This window comes from Protomyctophum parallelum (assembly GCF_964188405.1).
Source record: "Protomyctophum parallelum genome assembly, chromosome: 18".
Classification (NCBI taxonomy): domain Eukaryota; kingdom Metazoa; phylum Chordata; class Actinopteri; order Myctophiformes; family Myctophidae; genus Protomyctophum; species Protomyctophum parallelum.
The window spans coordinates 23,026,250-23,049,340 of record NC_139716.1 but is presented as its reverse complement, the minus strand read 5'-3'; the positions used below and the strand labels follow the sequence as shown (position 1 = coordinate 23,049,340).

Genomic DNA, 23,091 nt, shown 5'->3' with positions numbered 1-23,091 from the left:
ACGGAGCCAAATATCTGTCTGAGAGTGGAGCCTGCCTGGCAAATGACATGGGGGGGTCCTTTTTGTGGGCTTGGCCGAAAGTGGGCGTTACCAAAAGGTGGGCGTGGCCATGGCCGCCAGAAGTCTGTCAGATTTTGACAGCTTCAAATTAGTGTTAAACATAATATAACCCAATTGACTCCAGTCCTCTCTGTTTAATATATCTATAATGAAACTATATAAACTATGCATATACCATGAAGTGCTATGACTACTAGCTCTGGTCCATAGCTCTAATGCGTTTCATTTAGAGCTATGTTACTCTAAACTTCCCCGCTCGCATGAATGCAGACCAGCCTCTACTCTTTGGCGTAAATAAAAAGAACGTTTTTGCTACACATAAAAACAAAGGCGAGTTGTGTCATTAGAAAGCCTACTTTGGTAATTGGTTCTAGTTCTAGTGAACAGAAATAATAAATAAATAGACTTGGTAACCTAACTGTAGGGAGTGCAAACACATTAAAGAACCTGGGGGTTATCATCTATGAAAAGGCAACACAATGAGCAGAAAATAAAAATGAACCATGTAAATACAACAAATTGAGCAGAGCACTGCAGGGAGTTGAACCCCATTCCGGTAAACCAGAAGTACCACAACCAGTGCCTTGGTTTTTGTTTTGTTTTACGAGGTCCATTCGTTGAAATGTAAATTTTGCATTGCAACGGTAAAGTAATTTCACAATTGACATTGTAGGCAATAATTAATAACGGTATGGCACCAGGCCAAAGCCATGGGGATAGAGTATGTTTTGCACTCTGAGTGAGTGTGTGTGTGTGTGTGTGTGTGTGTCCGTCAGTTTGTTAACAGCTAATCTCCAGCACCATTAACCCGGTCGATGCCAAATTTTGCACACACACTCCCTGGATGCCAACGATGAACCTCTGTCCCAAATTTTCCAGAACGGCCTGTATAGCACCACACATTTTTGTATGCCCTCCGAGACTATGGACTATAGCCTTTCGCTTTTCCGCGATTTAACCTTTTTTCAAATCGTGAACAATGATGAAGAATCGCGCACTATAGCATGCCACTTAATGACCTTGGGGTCATCAAGGTCATTGATATTGATCAATAACCTTGAGCAGTATAAATGACCTTCAATAAGACTAGTAAATGACCTTGACCAGTATAAATGACCTTGACAAGTACAAATGACCTTGACCAGTATAAATGACCGTGACCAGTATATGACTGACCAGTATAAATTACCTTCATGAGACTAGTAAATGACCTTGACCAGTATAAATGACCTTCATAAGACTAGTAAATGATCTTCACCAGTATGAATTACCTTGACCAGTATGCGGTCCGTGACCATGGACTATAGCCTTTCGCTTTTCCTTGATTTTCACCTTTTTTTTTAATCCTCAACAATGATGAAGAATCGCACACAATAGCGCGCCGCTCAATGACCTGAGACCATGGACCAATGAACCATGTAAATATAACACATTGAGCAGGGCACTGCAGGGAGTTGAACCCCGTTCCGGTAAACCAGAAGTCCGACACCAGTGCCTTAGTTTTTGTGTTGTTGTTCATTTAAAGGTCCAGGTGTGCATACGCATGTGCCCCTGTGTGTGTAGGTGCATGTGTGCATGTGTGTGCACGCTTCAATGACCACTGTTGGACCCAATGGCGATCAAGGACCTCAGGGAGCCACCCATAATTCACAACGGTCACAGCGAACTCTGTTGCATCACAACTGGTGGCCAACAGTCGTAACCAACACCGCCACGACCCAGAGGAGAATACCATCGCACAGTGGTATCAGACCAACCACAATCAGCCAGCCCTCAAACCAAACCCTTCGACCTAGAATAACTCAAAACTGCAATGGGAAAGTTGAAACCCGGAAAAGCAGCAGGGATTGATGACATACTGGCAGAAATTATACAGCACCTGGAACCTAACGCAAAGACCTGGCTCGTGGGGATGCTGAACACATGCATGGCACAGAAAACCATCCCTTCTGTCTGGAGAAAAGCCAAAGTGGTTGCAATCCCTAAACCTGGCAAAGACCCATTATCCACAAAGAGCTACCGACCCATTTCCCTCTGCATCACCTACAAGGCTATATGAGAAGCTGCTACTCCAACGCCTTGTTGCCACTCATAGATACCAAGCTGACTAAAGACCAAGCTGGTTTCCGTCCCAGCCGCTCCTGTGCTGGACAGAGCTCAACCTCACCCAACACATTGAGGATGGGTTTGAGGGAAAACAAATAACTGGAGCAGCAACTGGAGGGCGAAGCAAGCACGCAGGCAGCTTGTGCCTGCCTGCGTGCCTGCCTGCCTTCCTCATGTGGAAGCTGCATAGTTGAGTTTGTGTGTGTGTTTCTTTTTCTGTCTTTCTTTCTTAGGACGAAGATCAAGGTAGACGCCGTTGGAAGGCTCAACACAAGCCGATGCCCCTAGAGATCCATCCCAAAGCTTCCCTCAGGGAGTCCAGCAAGCCAGCTAGCCAGCAAGCCCGCCCAGTCAGCCAACGCAGCCAGCCAGCTCCGCCAGTCAGCCAGTGTAGAAAGTCAGGCTGCCAAGCCAGCGCACATCAGCCCTTGCAGTCAACCATTGTAGCCATACCAGCCTTGCTCAGTCAGCTCAGCCAGGCCTCTCTCGAGGCCTGGCTCTCTGTCTGCCTGGCCCGGTCTGCCCCGCCCTGCCTTGCAGCAACAGAACCAGCCTTGCTGGCAAGCCAGCCAGCTCAGAATACGAGCTCAGCAAGCCAGCGCAGCTGGCAAGCACGCAGTTAGTCTAAACCAGTTTCAGACTGGCAGGCCAAGGCAGACAGACAGGAAGACCGAGGCGCCTAGGCAGGCAGACAGGCCAGGAAGGCAACAAAGTGCAGGCAGGGGGACTGTCCGGCCTAAGGCTGCGCTGCAAGGGTTGGAGCCTGGCCAGCTCCTGCTGGTCTAGACTGAGTGGCTGTGGCTGCACAGTAAGGCTGCGGTAACCTAGTCTGGGCTTGCTGCTGCACTGGCTTGCTCAGCTCGCATTCTGAGCTGGCTGGCTTTCCAGAAAGGCTGGTTCTGTTGCTGCAAGGCAGGGCAGGGCAGACCGGGCCAGGCAGACAGAGAGCCAGGCCTCAAGAGAGGCCTGGCTGAGCTGACTGAGCAAGGCTGGTATGGCTGCAATGGCTGACTGCAAGGGCTGATATGCTCTGGCTTGGCAGCCTGACTTTCTACACTGGCTGACTGGCGGAGCTGACTGGCTGCGTTGGCTGACTGGGCAGGCTTGCTGGCTAGCTGGCTTGCTGTGCTCCCTGAGGGAAGCTTTGGGATGGATCTCTAGGGGCATCGGCTAGTGTTGAGCCTTCCTATGGCGTCTACCTTGATCTCCGTCCTAAGAAAGAAAGACAGAAAAAGAAAGACACACAAACCCAACTATGCAGCTTCCACCTGAGGAACCGAGACGCGAGAAAAGAACTGAGTGTCACTTGGGATGGTCACAAACTCTCCAACCATACCCACCCCATGTATCTTGGAGTTACACTGGACAGGACACTCTTCTTAAAAAAAACACCTGGAGAACACAAAAGCCACGGTCAACACCCACAATAACATCCTGTGAAAACTAGTGAACTCCCAAGTGGGGCGCAGACCCACAAACAATCCGTGCAACTGCCATGGCCCTGTCTTTCTCTACAGCAGAGTATGCCTGCTCAAGCTGGAGCCGATCACGTCACACCAAATTGGTCGACACAGCCCTAAATGACACCTGTCGCATCATCACGGGATGGGTCAAGACAACACCTGTCCCGTCCGTGCCTTTATGCGCTAGCCGGCACCTCCCCCCGCACATCAGACGACTGTGTAACGCTCAAGATGAATGGAAAACACAGGAGATAGACAGTGAAGTCTGGAATGAACGAAGGAAAGTCTGGAATTAAATGATAGAGAACACCTCACACACACATAGTTTCCTTTCGTGGCTGTTTACATTCGAGGGTCGCCGGTCCTCTCGAACGGAACAGTTTAACGTCATGCCCAGGACGAAAAGATATAGAGAACACCATAATGACAAATAACAGCAGGAAGGCATGGGCCACAATCCACCGTCTTGGCAAAGACCACACCACCCATAATTCACAACGGTCACAGCAAACTCTGTTGCATCACAACTGGTGTAGGTATTGGATGGAGCCCGCACACCACAGGTATAAGAAAGACGTGATGCAGAGGAGGGAAATGGGTCGGTAGCTCTTCGGGGATAATGGGTCTTTGCCAGGTTTAGGGATTGCAACTACTCCAGCCTTTTTCCAAACAGAAGGGATGGTTTTCTGTGCTATGCATGTGTTCAGCATCCCCACAAACCAGGTCCTTGCGATAGGTCCCAGGTGCTGTATCATTTCTGCCAGTATGCCATCAATCCCTGCTGCTTTTCCAGGTTTCAACTTTCCCATTGCAGTTTCACGTTCTTCTAAGTCGAAGGGTTTGGTTTGAGGGCTGGCTGATTGTGGTTGGTCTGATACCACTGTGCGATGGTATTCTATGTGGGTCGGTGGCGGTGTTGGTTACAACTGTTGGCCACCAGTTGTGACCAAGACCGCCACCGACCCACAGGAGAATACCATCGCACAGTGGTATCAGACCAACCACAATCAGCCAGCCCTCAAACCAAACCCTTCAACCTAGAAGAACTTGAAACTGCAATGGGAAAGTTGAAACCCGGAAAAGCAGCAGGGATTGATGACCTACTGGCAGAAATGTTACAGCACCTGGGACCCAACGCAAAGACCTGGCTTGTGGGGATGCTGAACACATGCATAGCACAGAAAACCATCCCTTCTGTCTGGGAAAAGGCCAAAGTGGTTGCAATCCCTAAACCTGGCAAAGACCCATTATCCACAAAGAGCTACCGACCCATTTCCCTCTGCATCACCTACAAGGCTATATGAGAAGCTGCTACTCCAACGCCTTGTTGCCACTCATAGATACCAAGCTGACTAAAGACCAAGCTGGTTTCCGTCCCAGCCGCTCCTGTGCTGGACAGAGCTCAACCTCACCCAACACATTGAGGATGGGTTTGAGGGGAAACAAATAACTGGAGCAGCATTCAGAGATCTCTCTGCTGCCTACGACACTGTCCAACACCGCACAATGGTCAGGAAAAGCCTCCTCAACAACAGGCGCTTCTATGTCCAGTTAAATGACCAGAGGAGTAAATGGAAAGCCCAAAAGAACGGCCTCCAACAAGGTAGCGTGCTCGCCCCCCTCCTTTTCAATATCTACACAAACGACCAGCCACTACCCAATGCCTAATGCCAGCGTTTCATCTACGCCGACAACCTCTGCGTTACGACCCAACAAGCAGACTTCCAGAAGATTGAGTCTGTCCTTGAAAGTGCCCTCCAAGAAATGTCAAGCTACTACAATACAACCACCTGAAACCCAACCTATAGAGAACACCTCACACACACATAATTTCCTTTCGTGGCCGTTTACATTCGAGGGTCGCTGGTCCTCTCGAACGGAACAGTTTAACGTCATGCCCAGGACGAAAAGATATAGAGAACACCAACATGTCAAATAACAGCAGGAAGGCATGGGCCACAATCCACCGTCTTGGCAAAAACCACACCACCCATAATTCACAACGGTCACAGCAAACTCTGTTGCATCACAACTGGTGTAGGTATTGGATGGAGCCCGCACACCACAGGTATAAGAAAGACGTTCTTTGTTGAAATACTGACAGCGTTTCGATCCATTTGATCTTCATCAGGTCATGTGTACACAAAACATACACTTTTATACTAAGGGAGTGCCCCCATTAAACAATCAAAATACCACATTTTGGTGCCCCTCCCATCACTGCAGGTGTGACACGTCAACCCTGAGTGAGTAGGTGGGGACCCAGACATATTGATGTAAATATAGTCTGTTCAGAAATTGTAGTGCCTCTCATAGAGCTTGTAGGTGATGCAGAGGAGGGAAATGGGTCGGTAGCTCTTCGGGGATAATGGGTCTTTGCCAGGTTTAGGGATTGCAACTACTCCAGCCTTTTTCCAAACAGAAGGGATGGTTTTCTGTGCTATGCATGTGTTCAGCATCCCCACAAGCCAGGTCCTTGCGATAGGTCCCAGGTGCTGTATCATTTCTGCCAGTATGCCATCAATCCCTGCTGCTTTTCCGGGTTTCAACTTTCCCATTGCAGTTTCACGTTCTTCTAAGTCGAAGGGTTTGGTTTGAGGGCTGGCTGATTGTGGTTGGTCTGATACCACTGTGCGATGGTATTCTATGTGGGTCGGTGGCGGTGTTGGTTACAACTGTTGGCCACCAGTTGTGACCAAGACCGCCACCGACCCACAGGAGAATACCATCGCACAGTGGTATCAGACCAACCACAATCAGCCAGCCCTCAAACCAAACCCTTCGACCTAGAAGAACTTGAAACTGCAATGGGAAAGTTGAAACCCGGAAAAGCAGCAGGGATTGATGACCTACTGGCAGAAATGTTACAGCACCTGGGACCCAACGCAAAGACCTGGCTTGTGGGGATGCTGAACACATGCATAGCACAGAAAACCATCCCTTCTGTCTGGGAAAAGGCCAAAGTGGTTGCAATCCCTAAACCTGGCAAAGACCCATTATCCACAAAGAGCTACCGACCCATTTCCCTCTGCATCACCTACAAGGCTATATGAGAAGCTGCTACTCCAACGCCTTGTTGCCACTCATAGATACCAAGCTGACTAAAGACCAAGCTGGTTTCCGTCCCAGCCGCTCCTGTGCTGGACAGAGCTCAACCTCACCCAACACATTGAGGATGGGTTTGAGGGGAAACAAATAACTGGAGCAGCATTCAGAGATCTCTCTGCTGCCTACGACACTGTCCAACACCGCACAATGGTCAGGAAAAGCCTCCTCAACAACAGGCGCTTCTATGTCCAGTTAAATGACCAGAGGAGTAAATGGAAAGCCCAAAAGAACGGCCTCCAACAAGGTAGCGTGCTCGCCCCCCTCCTTTTCAATATCTACACAAACGACCAGCCACTACCCAATGCCTAATGCCAGCGTTTCATCTACGCCGACAACCTCTGCGTTACGACCCAACAAGCAGACTTCCAGAAGATTGAGTCTGTCCTTTAAAGTGCCCTCCAAGAAATGTCAAGCTACTACAATACAACCACCTGAAACCCAACCTATAGAGAACACCTCACACACACATAATTTCCTTTCGTGGCCGTTTACATTCGAGGGTCGCTGGTCCTCTCGAACGGAACAGTTTAACGTCATGCCCAGGACGAAAAGATATAGAGAACACCAACATGTCAAATAACAGCAGGAAGGCATGGGCCACAATCCACCGTCTTGGCAAAAACCACACCACCCATAATTCACAACGGTCACAGCAAACTCTGTTGCATCACAACTGGTGTAGGTATTGGATGGAGCCCGCACACCACAGGTATAAGAAAGACGTTCTTTGTTGAAATACTGACAGCGTTTCGATCCATTTGATCTTCATCAGGTCATGTGTACACAAAACATACACTTTTATACTAAGGGAGTGCCCCCATTAAACAATCAAAATACCACATTTTGGTGCCCCTCCCATCACTGCAGGTGTGACACGTCAACCCTGAGTGAGTAGGTGGGGACCCAGACATATTGATGTAAATATAGTCTGTTCAGAAATTGTAGTGCCTCTCATAGAGCTTGTAGGTGATGCAGAGGAGGGAAATGGGTCGGTAGCTCTTCGGGGATAATGGGTCTTTGCCAGGTTTAGGGATTGCAACTACTCCAGCCTTTTTCCAAACAGAAGGGATGGTTTTCTGTGCTATGCATGTGTTCAGCATCCCCACAAGCCAGGTCCTTGCGATAGGTCCCAGGTGCTGTATCATTTCTGCCAGTATGCCATCAATCCCTGCTGCTTTTCCGGGTTTCAACTTTCCCATTGCAGTTTCACATTCTTCTAAGTCGAAGGGTTTGGTTTGAGGGCTGGCTGATTGTGGTTGGTCTGATACCACTGTGCGATGGTATTCTATGTGGGTCGGTGGTGGTGTTGGTTACAACTGTTGGCCACCAGTTGTGACCAAGACCGCCACCGACCCACAGGAGAATACCATCGCACAGTGGTATCAGACCAACCACAATCAGCCAGCCCTCAAACCAAACCCTTCGACCTAGAAGAACTTGAAACTGCAATGGGAAAGTTGAAACCCGGAAAAGCAGCAGGGATTGATGACCTACTGGCAGAAATGTTACAGCACCTGGGACCCAACGCAAAGACCTGGCTTGTGGGGATGCTGAACACATGCATAGCACAGAAAACCATCCCTTCTGTCTGGGAAAAGGCCAACGTGGTTGCAATCCCTAAACCTGGCATAGACCCATTATCCACAAAGAGCTACCGACCCATTTCCCTCTGCATCACCTACAAGGCTATATGAGAAGCTGCTACTCCAACGCCTTGTTGCCACTCATAGATACCAAGCTGACTAAAGACCAAGCTGGTTTCCGTCCCAGCCGCTCCTGTGCTGGACAGAGCTCAACCTCACCCAACACATTGAGGATGGGTTTGAGGGGAAACAAATAACTGGAGCAGCAATCAGAGATCTCTCTGCTGCCTACGACACTGTCCAACACCGCACAATGGTCAGGAAAAGCCTCCTCAACAACAGGCGCTTCTATGTTCAGTTAAATGACCAGAGGAGTAAATGGAAAGCCGAAAAGAACGGCCTCCCACAAGGTAGCGCGCTCGCCCCCCTCCTTTTCAATATCTAAACAAACGACCAGCCACTTGAAACCCAACCCATCAAAAACCCAACTATGCAGCTTCCACCTGAGGAACCGAGACGCAAAAAAGAACTGAGCATCACAAACTCTCAAACCATACCCACCCCATGTAACTTGGAGTTACACTGGACAGTTTAACGTCATGCCCAGGACGAAAAGTTATAGAGAACACCAACATGACAAACTCTACACTTAAACCCTCTATATTTAATAAAAAACAATTCTGGACAGGAATCCTGTATTGCAGGGGTGCCCAAAAGGTACATCGTGATCTACCAGTAATCACAAAGGCTGTGCAGGTAGACCATATGGCATGCCCCTGTATATAATCTATCACTTGAATTAAGGTGACTTGACACCAGCTCAAATGTTGCACACAAACATCAGTAGCAAAAGTACAAAGTTATTGTGACAGTAATAATTGCTATAGTGTGTGTTCAGTAACAGGAATATTCCTGTCTCTCCAGCCCTTTAATAAATAGAAAAGGGTTTAATCAGGAGTTGTAGTAGCCACAGGATAATCAAAGCGGTGGATATTGCTCTTGTCTTCATGTCTTTATGTATGTAAATTGTCTTGTTGTTTGTGTTATGTCAAATGCGTGTATACGTGTTCTGCATATACTTGGCTGCTGTGTTGCAAGATAATGGGAGTTACTGATACTATGGGACTGAATGGGAGTGAAAGGGAGGTACTGTTACTATGGGACTGATACTATGGGAGTGCATGGGAGTGGATGGGAGTGAATGGGAGGTATTGTTACTATGGGACTGATACTATGGGAGTGAATGGGACTGAATGGGATGTACTGTTACTATGTGACTGAATGGGAGTGAATAAAAGTGAATGGGAGTGAATGGGACTGAGTGGGAGTGAATGGGAGGTACTGTGACTATGGGACTGTGTTTAACAAAAAGCTGGAGAGACCGGGAGACCTCTGTTACTGAACAAACACTATAGCAATGATTACTGTCACAATATAGAGCTATTTAACACTGTTACTGAACACACACTATAGCAATGATTACTGTCACAATATCTATTTAACACTGTTACTGAACACACACTATAGCAATGATTTCTGTCACACTATAGAGCTATTTAACACTGTTACTGAACACACACTCTATAGCAATGATTACTGTCACAATACAGAGCAATTTAATTTAGGTAACCAAATTGACCCCAATAGTAGATCTTTACACTCTCAATAGTTCAATTGTTGTTAAGCATCTGCTTAATTTCCAAAAAACTACACAATTAGAGAATGTAGAAGATTGCTACTTTTGATCCTTTCATTATATAATGCTGATTGTAGCATAGTGGTTAGTGACTGAGCTTTGTTAACATGAGTGCCCGGGATCGTTTCCCACCAATTTCAAAGAATGTTTGTTGCTTCGCGCCAATTTTCACAGAATGTGTGTCCTTTACCTACCAAACAATACTCTTCTCACCTCTAGTCGATTATTTATTCAGCGTTTGAACCACGGACCAACATTTGACGCCATCTAGTCTCTCAGACCCATTTGAGCCACTGACCACCATTGTGAGAGTCTATTAATGTGAAATGGTGGTCCGTGGCTCAAACATGTTATCACTTTTTAAGTTACTTGTTGTGTTTAGAATCTGTGACCAGTGCCAGCAGAATATGCCTCAACTCGATTTTTACAGATTACAGTAAATTATTAAAGTACAGAATGTAAGCTTTCATATGATGTATCATTCAATGAAATTGGACAATAATTGAAGGAGATATGACCATCTAAAACTTGTTGAAACAGAAACCCCAAAGCAGAGAATAAGCCATGCAAAGAATCCTGAAATTTTAGCACCACTTGAATGGGTGTGACAATAGATACTTGTCCACAACCCTAATTTCTTGCATAATCACTCCCCCACCCACTAACCACTCCCCCACTAGGTTAAAGTAAAAGTAAGTTAAAGTAAAGAAATATAGGACTGAAGTTGTTTAGTGTATATTTTGTAATAATACAATCTAAAAAGTAACTAGTAGGCTAACAGAGTTTTCAATGGATATAGGCTATGTAGTTTTAGACCAATGCTTTAACATGTGTGCAATGAAACAAAGGGCAGAAGAATGAGATCTAACACCTTAGGTGCCCCAATAAACCCTTTTGAAAGTACAACAATTCAATTTAACTTATACACTACCTGGTTGTAAATAGCTGCAGTACAGAATTTTATGCAGGTCTACTTTAAGCAATCAAAGTCAGACAATTGACCCAGTATTTTGCTATTTAAAAAAAACAGATACAGCAAACAGCAAGTCATAATGATCATTAGTCAATTGACACCGTTTCGTAGAGACGGCCTACACGACGCGTGATCTTGGCGCTGGGTGCGCGAGGGAAAAAATAAAGCGATTTCCCGACATTTCCTTTTCAATTGATACCGTTTCATAGAGACGGCCTACACAAACGTTCTATATACCAAATGAAAGCCTGCATTTCATAGTTTACATAGTATATAACCTTTTTTTAAATGAGCAAGAAATGAGCGACACAGACGGCTAGCTAACTAGGCTAGCTAGCTTCTAGCCTGTTGTTTGTTGGTGAAAGACTCCAAGTTGGGAAGTGTATTTCAGCGAGTAGCTATACGTGGTTTTGTTTATTTACTCCAAGCTGGGAAGTGTATTTCAGCGAGTAGCAGCGAGGGTTATACTTTACAGAAAATAAACAAAACCACGTATAGCTACTCGCTGAAATACACTTCCCAGCTTGGAGTCTTTCACCAACAAACAACAGGCTAGAAGCTAGCTAGCCTAGTTAGCTAGCCATTCGGCTACTGAAACACTGTTTTACGGTTTCGTACAAACATCATATATAAACATCATAACAAGTAACTTCAAGTGATAGACGTTTGAACACAAAAACAACAACAGCGTTAAGTATTAAATAACATTTAATCACTTACTTGCTCCGAAGACGGACCCGGAAGATGGTGACGTGGCACGTTCCAAACAAACACTGACCAAGCCGACCTCCACGCGTCTCTTCCGTATTTGAGGACGGCGGCACTTCCTTCCGGTGTGAGGCCACGCCCGCGAGATTTAACAGGCAATCTATTTTGCATTAGAAGCGGATGGGACCAAGGGTAGTCAGAAAGGAAGCCATTGAGGGTTAAAATGGGTCTTAATGCTTCCAACTCATATAACTGTCACCAACAACACTTTTAATGATATTACATGAAGCAGACAGCCCCTGTGATGAAACCTTTAGCATTACACTGTGGATAATACGTTTTTATTCACAATGGAATGTTATTGTACTCTTAATATATCATGGTGTAGCACAGCACAGTAGATTCATATTTCAATCGATCTGGGATGTTAAAATTGTGCAAAACTCTGTTCAATGAATGGCCTCTTCTGCTACATTAAAAATTACTAAACATTAAACGTTACTTATACCTGTTATTGAGACTCCTATAGAGCATGTTGACATGGATAGCTTGGTTAGTAGTATCTCTGTTAGTTAATGCAGTTTGATTGATTAAATTAATAGCCTATTTTATTAGACAAAAATGTAGAACAGTAGTGTCATAGAGTGGAAAATGCCATTTGGTTTAATGTCACAGAATGCAGTGCCACGTAGAGCAGCATGATAAATGGTTAACTTTATAGTGTGTTCAAAAATGGCAGATCTGCAAGTTCAGTGTCTTGAATGAGATGTGCTGTGAGTTTGCATATCTGCTATTGTCCAGCATAGGACCGTTGCACAGTGAAGTATAAACAAGGCTTTAGGATTTATAAGTCGTTTTTAGAATATAATAGAATATTCACTCCAGTGAATAGCATTTATCCATTTAGATAACTTTTTGATGTTATTTAATTACTTATTTTTACACAGAAACATAATGTGTGTCTTTACAATAACTGTAATGTAATAATAATACTAATAATGTAATGTAATAATTATTAATTAAATAACCGTATTTTATTCTGAAGGCAACCGGATGTCTTAAATTAGCTAGCTCTCAGACAGGAAGTTCTAAATTAGCTCAAAAGACGGAGCCTGTGCTAGTTGGTGCCTTGCATGGTTTCCGCTGCCATCGGTGTATGAATGGGTGAATGTAATGCACAATCTCTGTAAAGCGCCTTGGATAAAGGCGCTATATAAATGCACCATTTACCATTTACCATTTAACCTAGGTAGGTCGTTTAATATTTTCCTGTGATAATATTGCCACCCACTTTAACTGAGAGGCCGTCTGCCTTGCTGAGGGTTAAAGAGAATGGATTCAGTTTTACAGGTGTAGAGATAGTTTAATTGTTATCATCAGCGAGCCAGGTGCAGATTCTACCGAGTTCAGGGGGGGGGGTTAATTGTGTTCCGTTCACCTCCACCATCTGTTCTCTCCCCTCCAGGTAGGATTGCATCCTAAAACATAATCATCAGGTCTTATTGTTATATAAGGAGGAAGATTTTTTTTGAAATAAATCACACCCGTGTGAACGGAGTGGTGCAACTCCCCCCCCCCCCCCCCTCCCCTCTAATCTCTCTCTCTCTCTCTCATTAGCAGGCAACAGTGCAGCACGTGCAGCACTATCTCTCTCTCTCTGTTTCTGGCACAACAGCGCCCCTACTGGTACTAGTCATACTGGTGCTCATGGCCACATACATAGGTGAACCAACACATAGGTGAACACGGACATTGCTGTTCCTTGGAGTGGTTGCACCACTCAAAAAGTGTACAGTATTTGTTAAAATGTCGTTTTTATGTGGGCACCCCCACCAGTTCATTAAGTATGCCTGGTTTACCTGGTGGGTGGTGATGGGTGGTGATCCACCTGAACTTAAGCCGCACCCACAGCTGTAGTTGTATGATAAAGGGGTGATAAAACGATGATGTCACTATAGTGGAAGGTTTCTGAACTGCCCACAGCCCTCCTATGAAACACAGATGGAGTAGGAAAAAAATGTGGTATTTTATTGAGGACCAATGAGGACATGAGGACCAAGTATATGAAGATAGGTTGAAAAGTGGTGAAGTGGTCCTTTAACGTCCACACATGGCGTCATCATTTTAGGCTATATAGTTTTGTAAGGTGACAGACTTCGATAGGTTGCTGATAGCAGTGTAACACCCCGCTAGCAGCAGCCAGGCGGTCAGATCAATGGATTTGCATTGACTTGTTAATGTTGACATCAATGCAGATCTAGCTGTCAGGTAAGATGAGTCATGACGCATACATTAAAGCAGTGGTTTTCAACCCTTTTCATATTAAGTTCCATTATTTATTCAGCATTTTAGCCACGGACCACCATTTGATGACATTTAGCGGCCTCTCAGACCAAAAACTAAAGAATATTTTGTTGTTGTTGGTCCTGTTGGATAAGATTTTGTCCACAATTACATGCTGTATTGATGTTGGTACCATTAGGAGAGCTCTCACCAACTTTCCATCATTTGGAGTGGGGACCACCTGGAACCTGCTGGTCTCCAGTCCGGACCACTGGTTGAAAACCACTAGCTGGATTAATAAAGTTATCCGTCGCGACGACTGATTGAGCGACCACATCAAACACGAGGTGGACGCTGGAAAATACTGCGGCATGGTCATGCTGGACCTCCAAAAGGCTTTTGACACCGTGAACCACTCCATACTGGTTAACAAGCTTAAAGCTATTGGTTTTGATAGCACATCAGTGAGCTGGATGCACCTTGAAGACCTTAACAGGAGCCCTCGTACAAGGTTTCTTTGACTATGCATCCACCTCTTGGTACCACAGCACCTCAAAGGCCCTTAAAACAAGGCTCCAGACCTCCCAAAACAAACTGGTCAGGCTCCTACTTGGCCTCACCCCCCGAACCCACCTCACCCCTGCCCACTTTGACAGGCTGGGATGGCTTAGGGTCGATGACAGAGTACAGCATCTTGCAATGGGTCTGGTCCACAAGATTCGTTACACCACCAAGATACCCATGTACCTGTCTAAATACTTCCTTAGTGTAAACGAAGTCCACACCCACAACACCAGAGGGAGTACAACAAACCATGTACAACCCAGATTCGGCACAAACAAGGGACTAAATTCGTTTCGCTCCTATGCCACCAAAATGTGGAACGCCCTACCAACAGTCATTAAGACATGTGAATCCCTTGACTCCTTCAAAACCGCTCTCAAAGGGCACCTACGGATGGCCGCAATTCGAAACTGGCCTCTGTAAAATCTGAATCCCCCCCCCCCCCCCCCACCCCATTTCCCCTCACTGTATATGTATCTTTTCCCTTTTTGCTTCCTATATGATGAATTCCTGTTCTGTTCTTTAGCTACATAGAAGTGTCTATTTGTATGTCTCTAAATGTTTTGATGAATTGAACAATGTGGACCCTGTTGTAAACAAGTGTAATGCTTAATTGGGTCGTCCACTCACAGTTAACAGTCTTTGTATTGAGTTTGTGCTTAAAATGTACTGTAAATTCTACAAACTGTTAATAAATATTTCAATCAATCAAAAAAAAACTCATTTGGATTCAAGCATTGGCATAAATGGCCAATATAGATGGCTGTTATTTTAAGATTATAGAGGATTTGAAGTCGTTATATATACTAGCAAATATTATGTTCTGTTCAGAAGCATCTTCTTCTGAAGAATAGCTTATTAGTGTCGGATATTTCATATAAATGCAAAGTTTAAAAGCCTCAGTCTGGTTTCTTCATGGTTGGCAGATGTTGTAGTAGAACATCATTCACACTGGGACACATTTAGGACCTGACCTGACCTTACAGATATTTTTTCAGTAAGATTTTATTTGACATTAATCCATGATGGCCTGGGTGAGTCTGACGGGTTATAATAACTATAGGGCGGTGTGTGTGTGTGTGTGTGTGTGTGTGTGTGTGTGTGTGTGTGTGTGTGTGTGTGTGTGTGTGTGTGTGTGTGTGTGAGCTTTCACAAGAAAAATAAACTGTGCTCTACTGCTCTCTGTCTCTCTGTTAAACAACTACGTGTCGATAAAGTTGCAAACACAAGAGTCCGAATGAGTGTTGCCCTGTCCGCTTATTATAAGCGACTTTGGGCTTCTTTTTCTGTAAAGTTGTTTGATTGAAGAATGTATTAACAGTTTATAGAATTACAGTACATTTCAAGTACACCTCAATACAAAACTGTTAACTGTGGACGACACCATAAATAAAGCATTACACAGTGGGCCCTATTGTAAACAAGTGTAATTTACACTTACACATCATACATTGCTTGTTTCTAAAGTGCAGTTTGGGCTAATCATTGATTAATTATTGGGTTCTTCTCAAATATGTTCATTTCCCAATTCTCACTTTTAATTTGAGGAGAAACAAATTATACACGTTATAGTACCCTGACCGGGATGCACCTCTGTCTGAACATACAGTATTTTGTAATTGTGTCGTGTTGTTAAAGTGTTCAAGATTTTTTTATCGACAATATTCAATCTTGTAGATTTGATAGAATTTTATATACCGGTAGTCTATTTGTCCGAGGTGGTGGAAAGCCTGGTGAGGTGAGGTTAATTTCTTATAGAGCACCGAAGTCCTGACGTAACTCGCTCAGGGAGGTGTCTGCAGGGAGGTGTCTCTGTATCGTTTGCAACAGTCAGTCACTCATATATGATACAGTCTGCTTCTAGCGAAAATGTAACTAATTCAGTAGCAGTAACATTAGCGTTTTCTCTCAGTCAGTTGATTCTTCATATCCATATGAGTGAAGCGGCCGGGGTGACATGTTTATTTTTCAAACACAGTTCTTATATGAAGCAATCTAAAAATCCTCCTATGGCGATTTCAATGCAACAAAAAAAATACATGAACCTGGGGACTGACGCCCTCTACTGAAAGTGACGTCAGACTTCGGTGCTCTATAGACCTGGTTTGCTTATTTCTCTCTACCTGGCAACACTGGTGCGAATATGGACTAGTGGAGTCAGTCAGTGAGGATATTGTATTGTGAGGGTTTAGTTCCAGCACGGAACGCCGCCTAAACTACTCTCATTGTCTACTGTCGGCTTGGTGTGTTGTGTAAGTGTACGTGCAAGTCGTGCATGCAAGTGTAATACTGTTCGACTGGATAGCGTTTAAAACAAAGTGCGTATTATTATAGAAATGCATGCAAAAGTGAACGAATCAACTAACTATGGGAGCTAATGATGCTACAGTTAGCGTGTGGCTAGCTGTAGCTTTTCATTCAGTGTACAACGTCGATTGAGGAATAATTATATGGTCCTTGAGGGGCTTCCAAGTTCCGGGTGGTCTCCAGCTAAATGATGGAGAGTTGGTAACCAAATTGAGTGGACCCTTATTGTAGATCTTTAACTCTTGAGAAATGAAAGGTTTCATTTTACACTCTCAATAGTTAAATCATTGTTAAACATCCTCATTACTTAATTTACAAGAACTCTAGTCTACTACACAATAAAGAATGTAGAATAATCTTTATTTTGATCAACGTTGGGAAAGGGGTCTAGTAAGAGGACTTTAAACCCAAGAAAGCCTATTTGTTTCTATAGCACTGGTTCTTGATAATCATCATGGCAGTCATGCTTCAGGGCTAATTTGTTTCTATTCACTTCGACAGCCCAACCATGGAGGCGGAGGTGGCTCCAGAAGAAGAGAGGGTGTCGGAGAAGCCCAATGTTTTCACCGCAGACACCTATGCTGCGGAGGCCATGGCAGCAGACATGGACCCCTGGATTATCTTTGACTCGCGGAGGACCCCCAGGGCAGAGTTTGACAGCTGGATGGAGAGCAACATGCCATCAAAGGTAGGCATGGGACCATAATTAATCCTTCCCCAGGGGTCCTTGAGGCGGTTCCAGGGGGTCCCCAGATTATCTAGTTAGGAACCAAATGGATCATGTGGCTGTAACTTTGAGCTATTTTCAAAGTATTAAAAAAAAGTTTGAAAACCACCGTTTAAATTTATCGTGTACATACAGTAGGATGAATTGGCTTTTGTTGAGCTGCAAATTAAATACCACTTAAACCCCTCTATACTTGATGAAGCGGACATTGTAAAGAACACATTTGTACGCTCTTATTTCACTCTACACAAATCGATTGGCCAAAACTAGCAGATCCACTGAAAAATAACTGGTTCCCGCCCGGTTGCAACGCAACGTTATTCTTTGCCACGATAACCGTGACGTGTAATTTTAATATCGATTGTCCCAAAACCCTAATATCACCACAGGTGTCTCGATTTGGAGACGAGGACGACGGCCGGAGCCCTGTGGGGTGGATCGCCGTGCTGGGACCCGACCACTGCCCCAGCGACGGAGACGTGGACGGCCTCCAGGACAGCTGGGACGAGCTGCTGGCCAGTGGCCGGCCCGTCAACCACCAGACGGTCAAGGAGCTCGCCCTGAACCATGGCGTGCTCTCCGGCAAGTGGCTCATGATGCTGGACACGGGCTTCAAGGTGGACCACGCCTGGGAGTGCGTGGCCCGAGCGACGGCCGACGGCATGATCAAGACGTGCAAGGTGAGCCCCCACGACCCCGGGAACAGCAAGCACGTCATCTGCGCCTACAACGAGAACTTCACGGAGGAGGACCAGGTGGTGAGGCTGGACGCGGCCATCCGCGCCACGGGCGTCAAGTGCTCGCTCACGTACAAGCCCGACGTGTACACCTACCTGGGCATATACCGCAACAACCGTTGGAAGCTCTCGCCGACCATCTACGAGAGCAAGTTCGACCTGGAGTGCGTGCCCAGGCGCTCGCTCGTCACTAACAAAGTCACCAACATGGAAATCACATAAGAGCGTGGTGCGCACAAAGAAGCGGCGAGAAAGTTCCTAGAGCAGGTATCTCTTGAGGTTTTTTTTAAGACAGCTGGTGGATGGAAATGACGCCCACGCGCGGCTTCAACTTGTGTAGCAAAGCGTTTTTTATTTTTTTTGCCAACACAAGTAGTTAACGCTACCTATCCGCGCGAGAGCGTCATTTCCATCCATCCCGTTTAAAAACCCGGAAGAGACACCTGCTCTAGGCGGCATCTTGGCACGACAGTGTTGTTGTACACAATACACATAGGAACCGTGAGAGCAAGAAGGTGCATCGTCTCAGCCCAGAGGAGGTGTAGATTAAAAAGGAGATCCACTTAAAATATAGTCACGTAATGCTGGGGGCTGTCCTACAACTGATCATGACTGACATAGCTGTTGATTGTCAGGCATTGAAGATGGCCTACAAAATAATGTTTTTTTGTTTACATTTTGTCTAAATCTGAGCCATTTCTTAATGCCTATCGATATGTTCAGCTATTCCGTTAAAAACAAATAATCAATGGTTCTTCTTTCTTTATTGGACAATATGTCCGACACGAGAGTGGAGAAATGTTTTCCAAAAAAGATTGTAAGGCAGGATATGTTTCTTCATAATGTATGAAGGCTTTTTTGTTTGTTTTACTTGAATGCTGTTTTTTTCTACAAAAAACAGTTTTACAAAAATTGTAAGGCCGGATATGTTTGTTCATAATGCATGACTTTTCTTTTTTTTTTTTACTTGAATGCTGTTTTTTTCTACAAAAAGATTGACATCACTGTCAGGGATTGAATGTGTACTTTTGGCATACAAACCAAAAAGGTTTTGTTTCAAGTTCGTCTAATCATTGAGCGGTTTCTTAATGTTAATTTAAACAGTGGTTGTTTGAAATTACACTTAACGCTACCTATCCGACCCAACACTGGAGAACAAAACTCGCTTTAAGGAAACATGTTTAAGGCAGGCAATGTCTTTCCTTTACATTTTGTTTTGCTTTCTTTTTCCACAGCTGTTACTACAGAATTGCCAAATACAGATTAATTTTTGAAGTGTCTTATAACACGTGTTTTTATTGCTCAGTGTTAGCCTTTTTGTATTGTGACAAAACAATAACCACTTAATAGGATTTGCATAGATAAGAATTTCTTGTACAAAATGTTAGATTACACATTCATCTGTTTCCAAGAGGCCTGGTGTGTGTGACCTTGACTATGGTGTAGAAAAGGTGACCTATACAATTCTGAAGCGGTGAATTACAGGTGCTGCTTTGTTAAATTAATGTGTGAATTAATTAACATGTTTCGTTGAGTATGAATATACTGAATATTTCACATGTCGGAAGTGTTTCCATTTATACATGTACATATATCATCACTTATTTAGTTGTCAAGATGATAAATACATTTCCTTAACCCATTTTGGTGTTAGCATCATGTCGTGCTTTAGCTATTGAAAAATAGCAGATCTACAAGCTCATAGCGCGCTACGAGCTTGTAGGTCTATTTTTTTTTTAAATCGAAGAGCAACTGACAGACATTTATAGAATCTGATCTCAGGTCAGAATGGGTTAAAGGTTTCATGACATTGTCATTCATTTTTATTTTAGGTTTTATGACCTCAATTACACCCCAAAAGCCTGAACTTTGAACATTCAGTGGATTTTTGTGGCCTGGAGTTCTCTCTGGGTTTTGGAAGCCTTTTGAGCTGCAATGAGAATGGGCGAAGCTGGCAAATCCCATTGACATGGGATTTGTTGGCTCTTACATCACAAACAGCAGGAATATCAGAGCACTTGTTTGAGCCAGAAAACCTAAAATAACTTAGAAACAATCCCTGTAAGAGCATCCAATAATGGTACATCTAAAAGACAATCTGACAGTTAAACAACCTCCAAGTAATTCTACCCATTTCAATTCGGAGCTAATGTTTAGGCTAATTAAACATTCAGAAATTAACATTCCTTTGCATAGCCTTTAAACTGGGGGTGGAACACTTCTGCAAAGAAGTCCAAAATGTGGACGAAATTGACTTGAATAATTCTAATCAATTTAAAGATGATCTAAAGGGACAATCTTCTAAAAACCATAAAACCATATGTTTGTCAAGAATTCCCTAAAAGGGTAACATTCAATATATTGATAATATATTTAGCAGAGAAACAGTTTTTTTTGTGGACATTCTTAAGCCCTAACCACACCACAGGGTCAAGACGGTTTTAGCGTTGGCCCTGAGGTGTGATGTCTTGTTGGGACATTACATCTGATCGTGATTGAGTTTGATTATTGATCACTGGCTGGCTGTTTTCTTTTTTTTAAAGGGAAAAAAAGACCTGAAAAAGTCCACACCTCATCAACTCCGTCCACATCAAATACCACAGATTCTTCAAGGTATTTCCATGCATTCTTAAAAAGTGTCGCAGTCAGTCGGACTGCCAGAATGAGTCCAGGGAGTCCGCGGGACTCGAACCCACTGGGAACCCCCGCCGCCTGCGAAGATATTCAATGAATATCTTTTGCTGCATTCTGTCTCAACCAGCTCTTCATAATCACCATATTTCCTTATGTTGGGATTTATTTAGAGGGAAAATGCAGGAACTTTGAAATGGGTGAGTCCCCTCAAAATGACACGTGTGTGTACAGGGCCTGGCTTTACAAATGTCTATAGGAAACATCCCACTGAGCATTTTTCTGTCTATTCGATGTCTGGAATTCATCTAAAAATGTTATATTCTTTTAGCGGTCTAGGCTTAGATTAGACGTTGAAACAACGTCATTTCAACATTTATATATAGACTTTTAAAACAGTGGTCCAAATGGACCCTTATAGATCTTTAACTCTTCAGAGCGTAAAATATTTTTTACACTCAAGAGCTACATTCTATTGTTAAACGTCTGCATTACTTAATTTACAATTAATACTACACAATTAGAGAATGTAGAATGGTATGCCTGTTGTCTCTCCTATGGTACCACATCAATACATCATGGACTTGTGGACAAAAGCTTATCCAACAACAACTAAATATTCTTTAGTTTTGGGTCTTGAGAGTCTAAATCTCATCGCATGGTGGTCCGTGGCTCAAATGCAGAATAAATAATGGTCCTTGAGCGTTGAAAACCACTGGTTTAAAAAACTGCTAATCAACATCTAAGCTAAGCTTAGACCACTAAAAAGACCAGTTATAACCCATTTTAGACAGATGTCTATTGCTCAGTGGGATGCAGGCGTGAGGAGCTCTTTAAGTGGGATGCCCTGACACGAAAGTGGCCTGACTCCCGCTGTTCAGGATGGACATGAGGCGGTCCTCGTCGGCCGACATCAGCTCGTCGAACTCGTCCAGGACGGGACGCTGCTGCTGGCCGGCGTTGCCGCTGGGCGAGCTGTCCATCATGGCCTCGCTTTGGAGCAGGTTGACGATGCTGTTGGGATAGTTCATCCAAGTACTGCCGGGGTTGTCGGCCGGGTTCTGGGACGTCGCTGAATTGTTCTGGGTGACGCCGGAGGGCGCCTGGTGGCACGCAGCCGAGCCTGCGGCGCTTCCTCCCTCGGTGGCCCCGAGCCTCTGACTCAGCAGGTCCTCGAAATCATCCATGATGAGACTCTCCAGGTTGCCCGCGGCCTGGGCCTCCGAAAAGCTAGGGAAATCGGGTATGTCGTCATCGTCCCCTAATTGGGAGGAGCCCTGCAGGGCAAAGGAGGAGGCGCTCCCTCCCTGGGCGGTGGTGGCGTTCCCCTCTTGAGCAGTGGCAGCGCTTTGGAAGGTGGCGAAGGGAAAGTCGTGGAGGTCCGACAGGTTGAGGGTGGGGTAATCTTGGTTGGATGTCACGGAAGAAGACCCACCCGAGGTCTGTAGGGACGAGCCGTAGCCGGTCACCGGGGTGGCTTTAGGCTGAGATTCCAGTATCGATAGGGTCTCCAAGAACTTCCATGGCTGAGTGACGGCGGTGGAGGAGGAGGCGGCGGCAGAGGATGAGGCCTCGACCTTGGGCTGGACAGAGAACAGCTGGCCAGGCTGGATGTAGGAGCCGAAGGCTGTCTGAGACTTCCTTGCAGCACCACCAGGGGGAACCCCTGAGTTCCCACCTGCAGCAGGAGGAAAAAGAAACATCTTATTAGTCATATCCACTTTCACTACCTCATCTCTGAACACTATCAAGGTTCAAGGTTGTACTTTATTGTTACATCTTTACAGGTACAGAAAGAGTTAAACTTATTGTTACATCTTGTGTACAGGTACAGAAAGAGTTAAACTTAGTTTTGTTTGGCTTCAGACAATGCAGCAGCATAGATAGCAAAACAACAAAAACAGCAAACAGGGATAGAGATAGAATACAGTGAGTGCAAGAAAGAGCAATTAAATAGTAAAAGAATAGTAACATATGTTTTAGCTGTAGTAGCAAAGTTAGGTAATTTCTTTGTGAACAGCTTCACAGTAGGACTAGGTTATGTTCCTTATATACAACACAGTTTAGTTTAAGAAGGTACAATTTGAGGCTATGCTCATTTAGTTTATTGTTCAACAAGACATTGAATGCTGCAAAGCTATAATG

The 23,091-nt window shown here is 44.6% G+C and overlaps 2 protein-coding genes across 4 annotated transcripts in view; one reads left to right on the top strand and one right to left on the bottom strand.

Annotated features, from left to right (window-relative positions):
• rela (v-rel avian reticuloendotheliosis viral oncogene homolog A) overlaps positions 1-23,091 on the bottom strand; it is a 285,280-nt gene that overhangs the window by 242,687 nt on the left and 19,502 nt on the right. The window contains exon 11 of one of the 3 annotated variants that reach the window (XM_083789064.1): positions 20,370-22,624. In XM_083789064.1, coding sequence (XP_083645190.1) covers positions 21,780-22,624 — 845 coding nt within the window. In that variant the 3' untranslated portion in view covers positions 20,370-21,779. Of the gene's footprint in view, positions 1-20,369; positions 22,625-23,091 lie in introns of those variants that run through there. The other 2 variants (XM_083789065.1, XM_083789066.1) reach the window with 2 other exon arrangements.
• cUnh11orf68 (chromosome Un C11orf68 homolog) lies at positions 16,704-20,849 on the top strand. Its single transcript, XM_083789067.1, has 3 exons — positions 16,704-16,796; positions 17,354-17,539; positions 17,968-20,849. The coding sequence occupies exons 2-3, from the start codon at positions 17,360-17,362 to the stop codon at positions 18,535-18,537; spliced, it is 750 nt and encodes a 249-aa protein (XP_083645193.1). The 5' UTR covers positions 16,704-16,796; positions 17,354-17,359; the 3' UTR covers positions 18,538-20,849.

Excerpts from the sequence above, each read along its gene's own strand:
- cUnh11orf68 (XM_083789067.1), top strand. The coding sequence starts at position 17,360 with ATGGAGGCGGAGGTGGCTCCAGAAGAAGAGAGGGTGTCGGAGAAGCCC. Across the intron at positions 17,540-17,967 it reads AGAGCAACATGCCATCAAAG|GTGTCTCGATTTGGAGACGA; the intron begins GTAGGCATGGGA and ends ATATCACCACAG.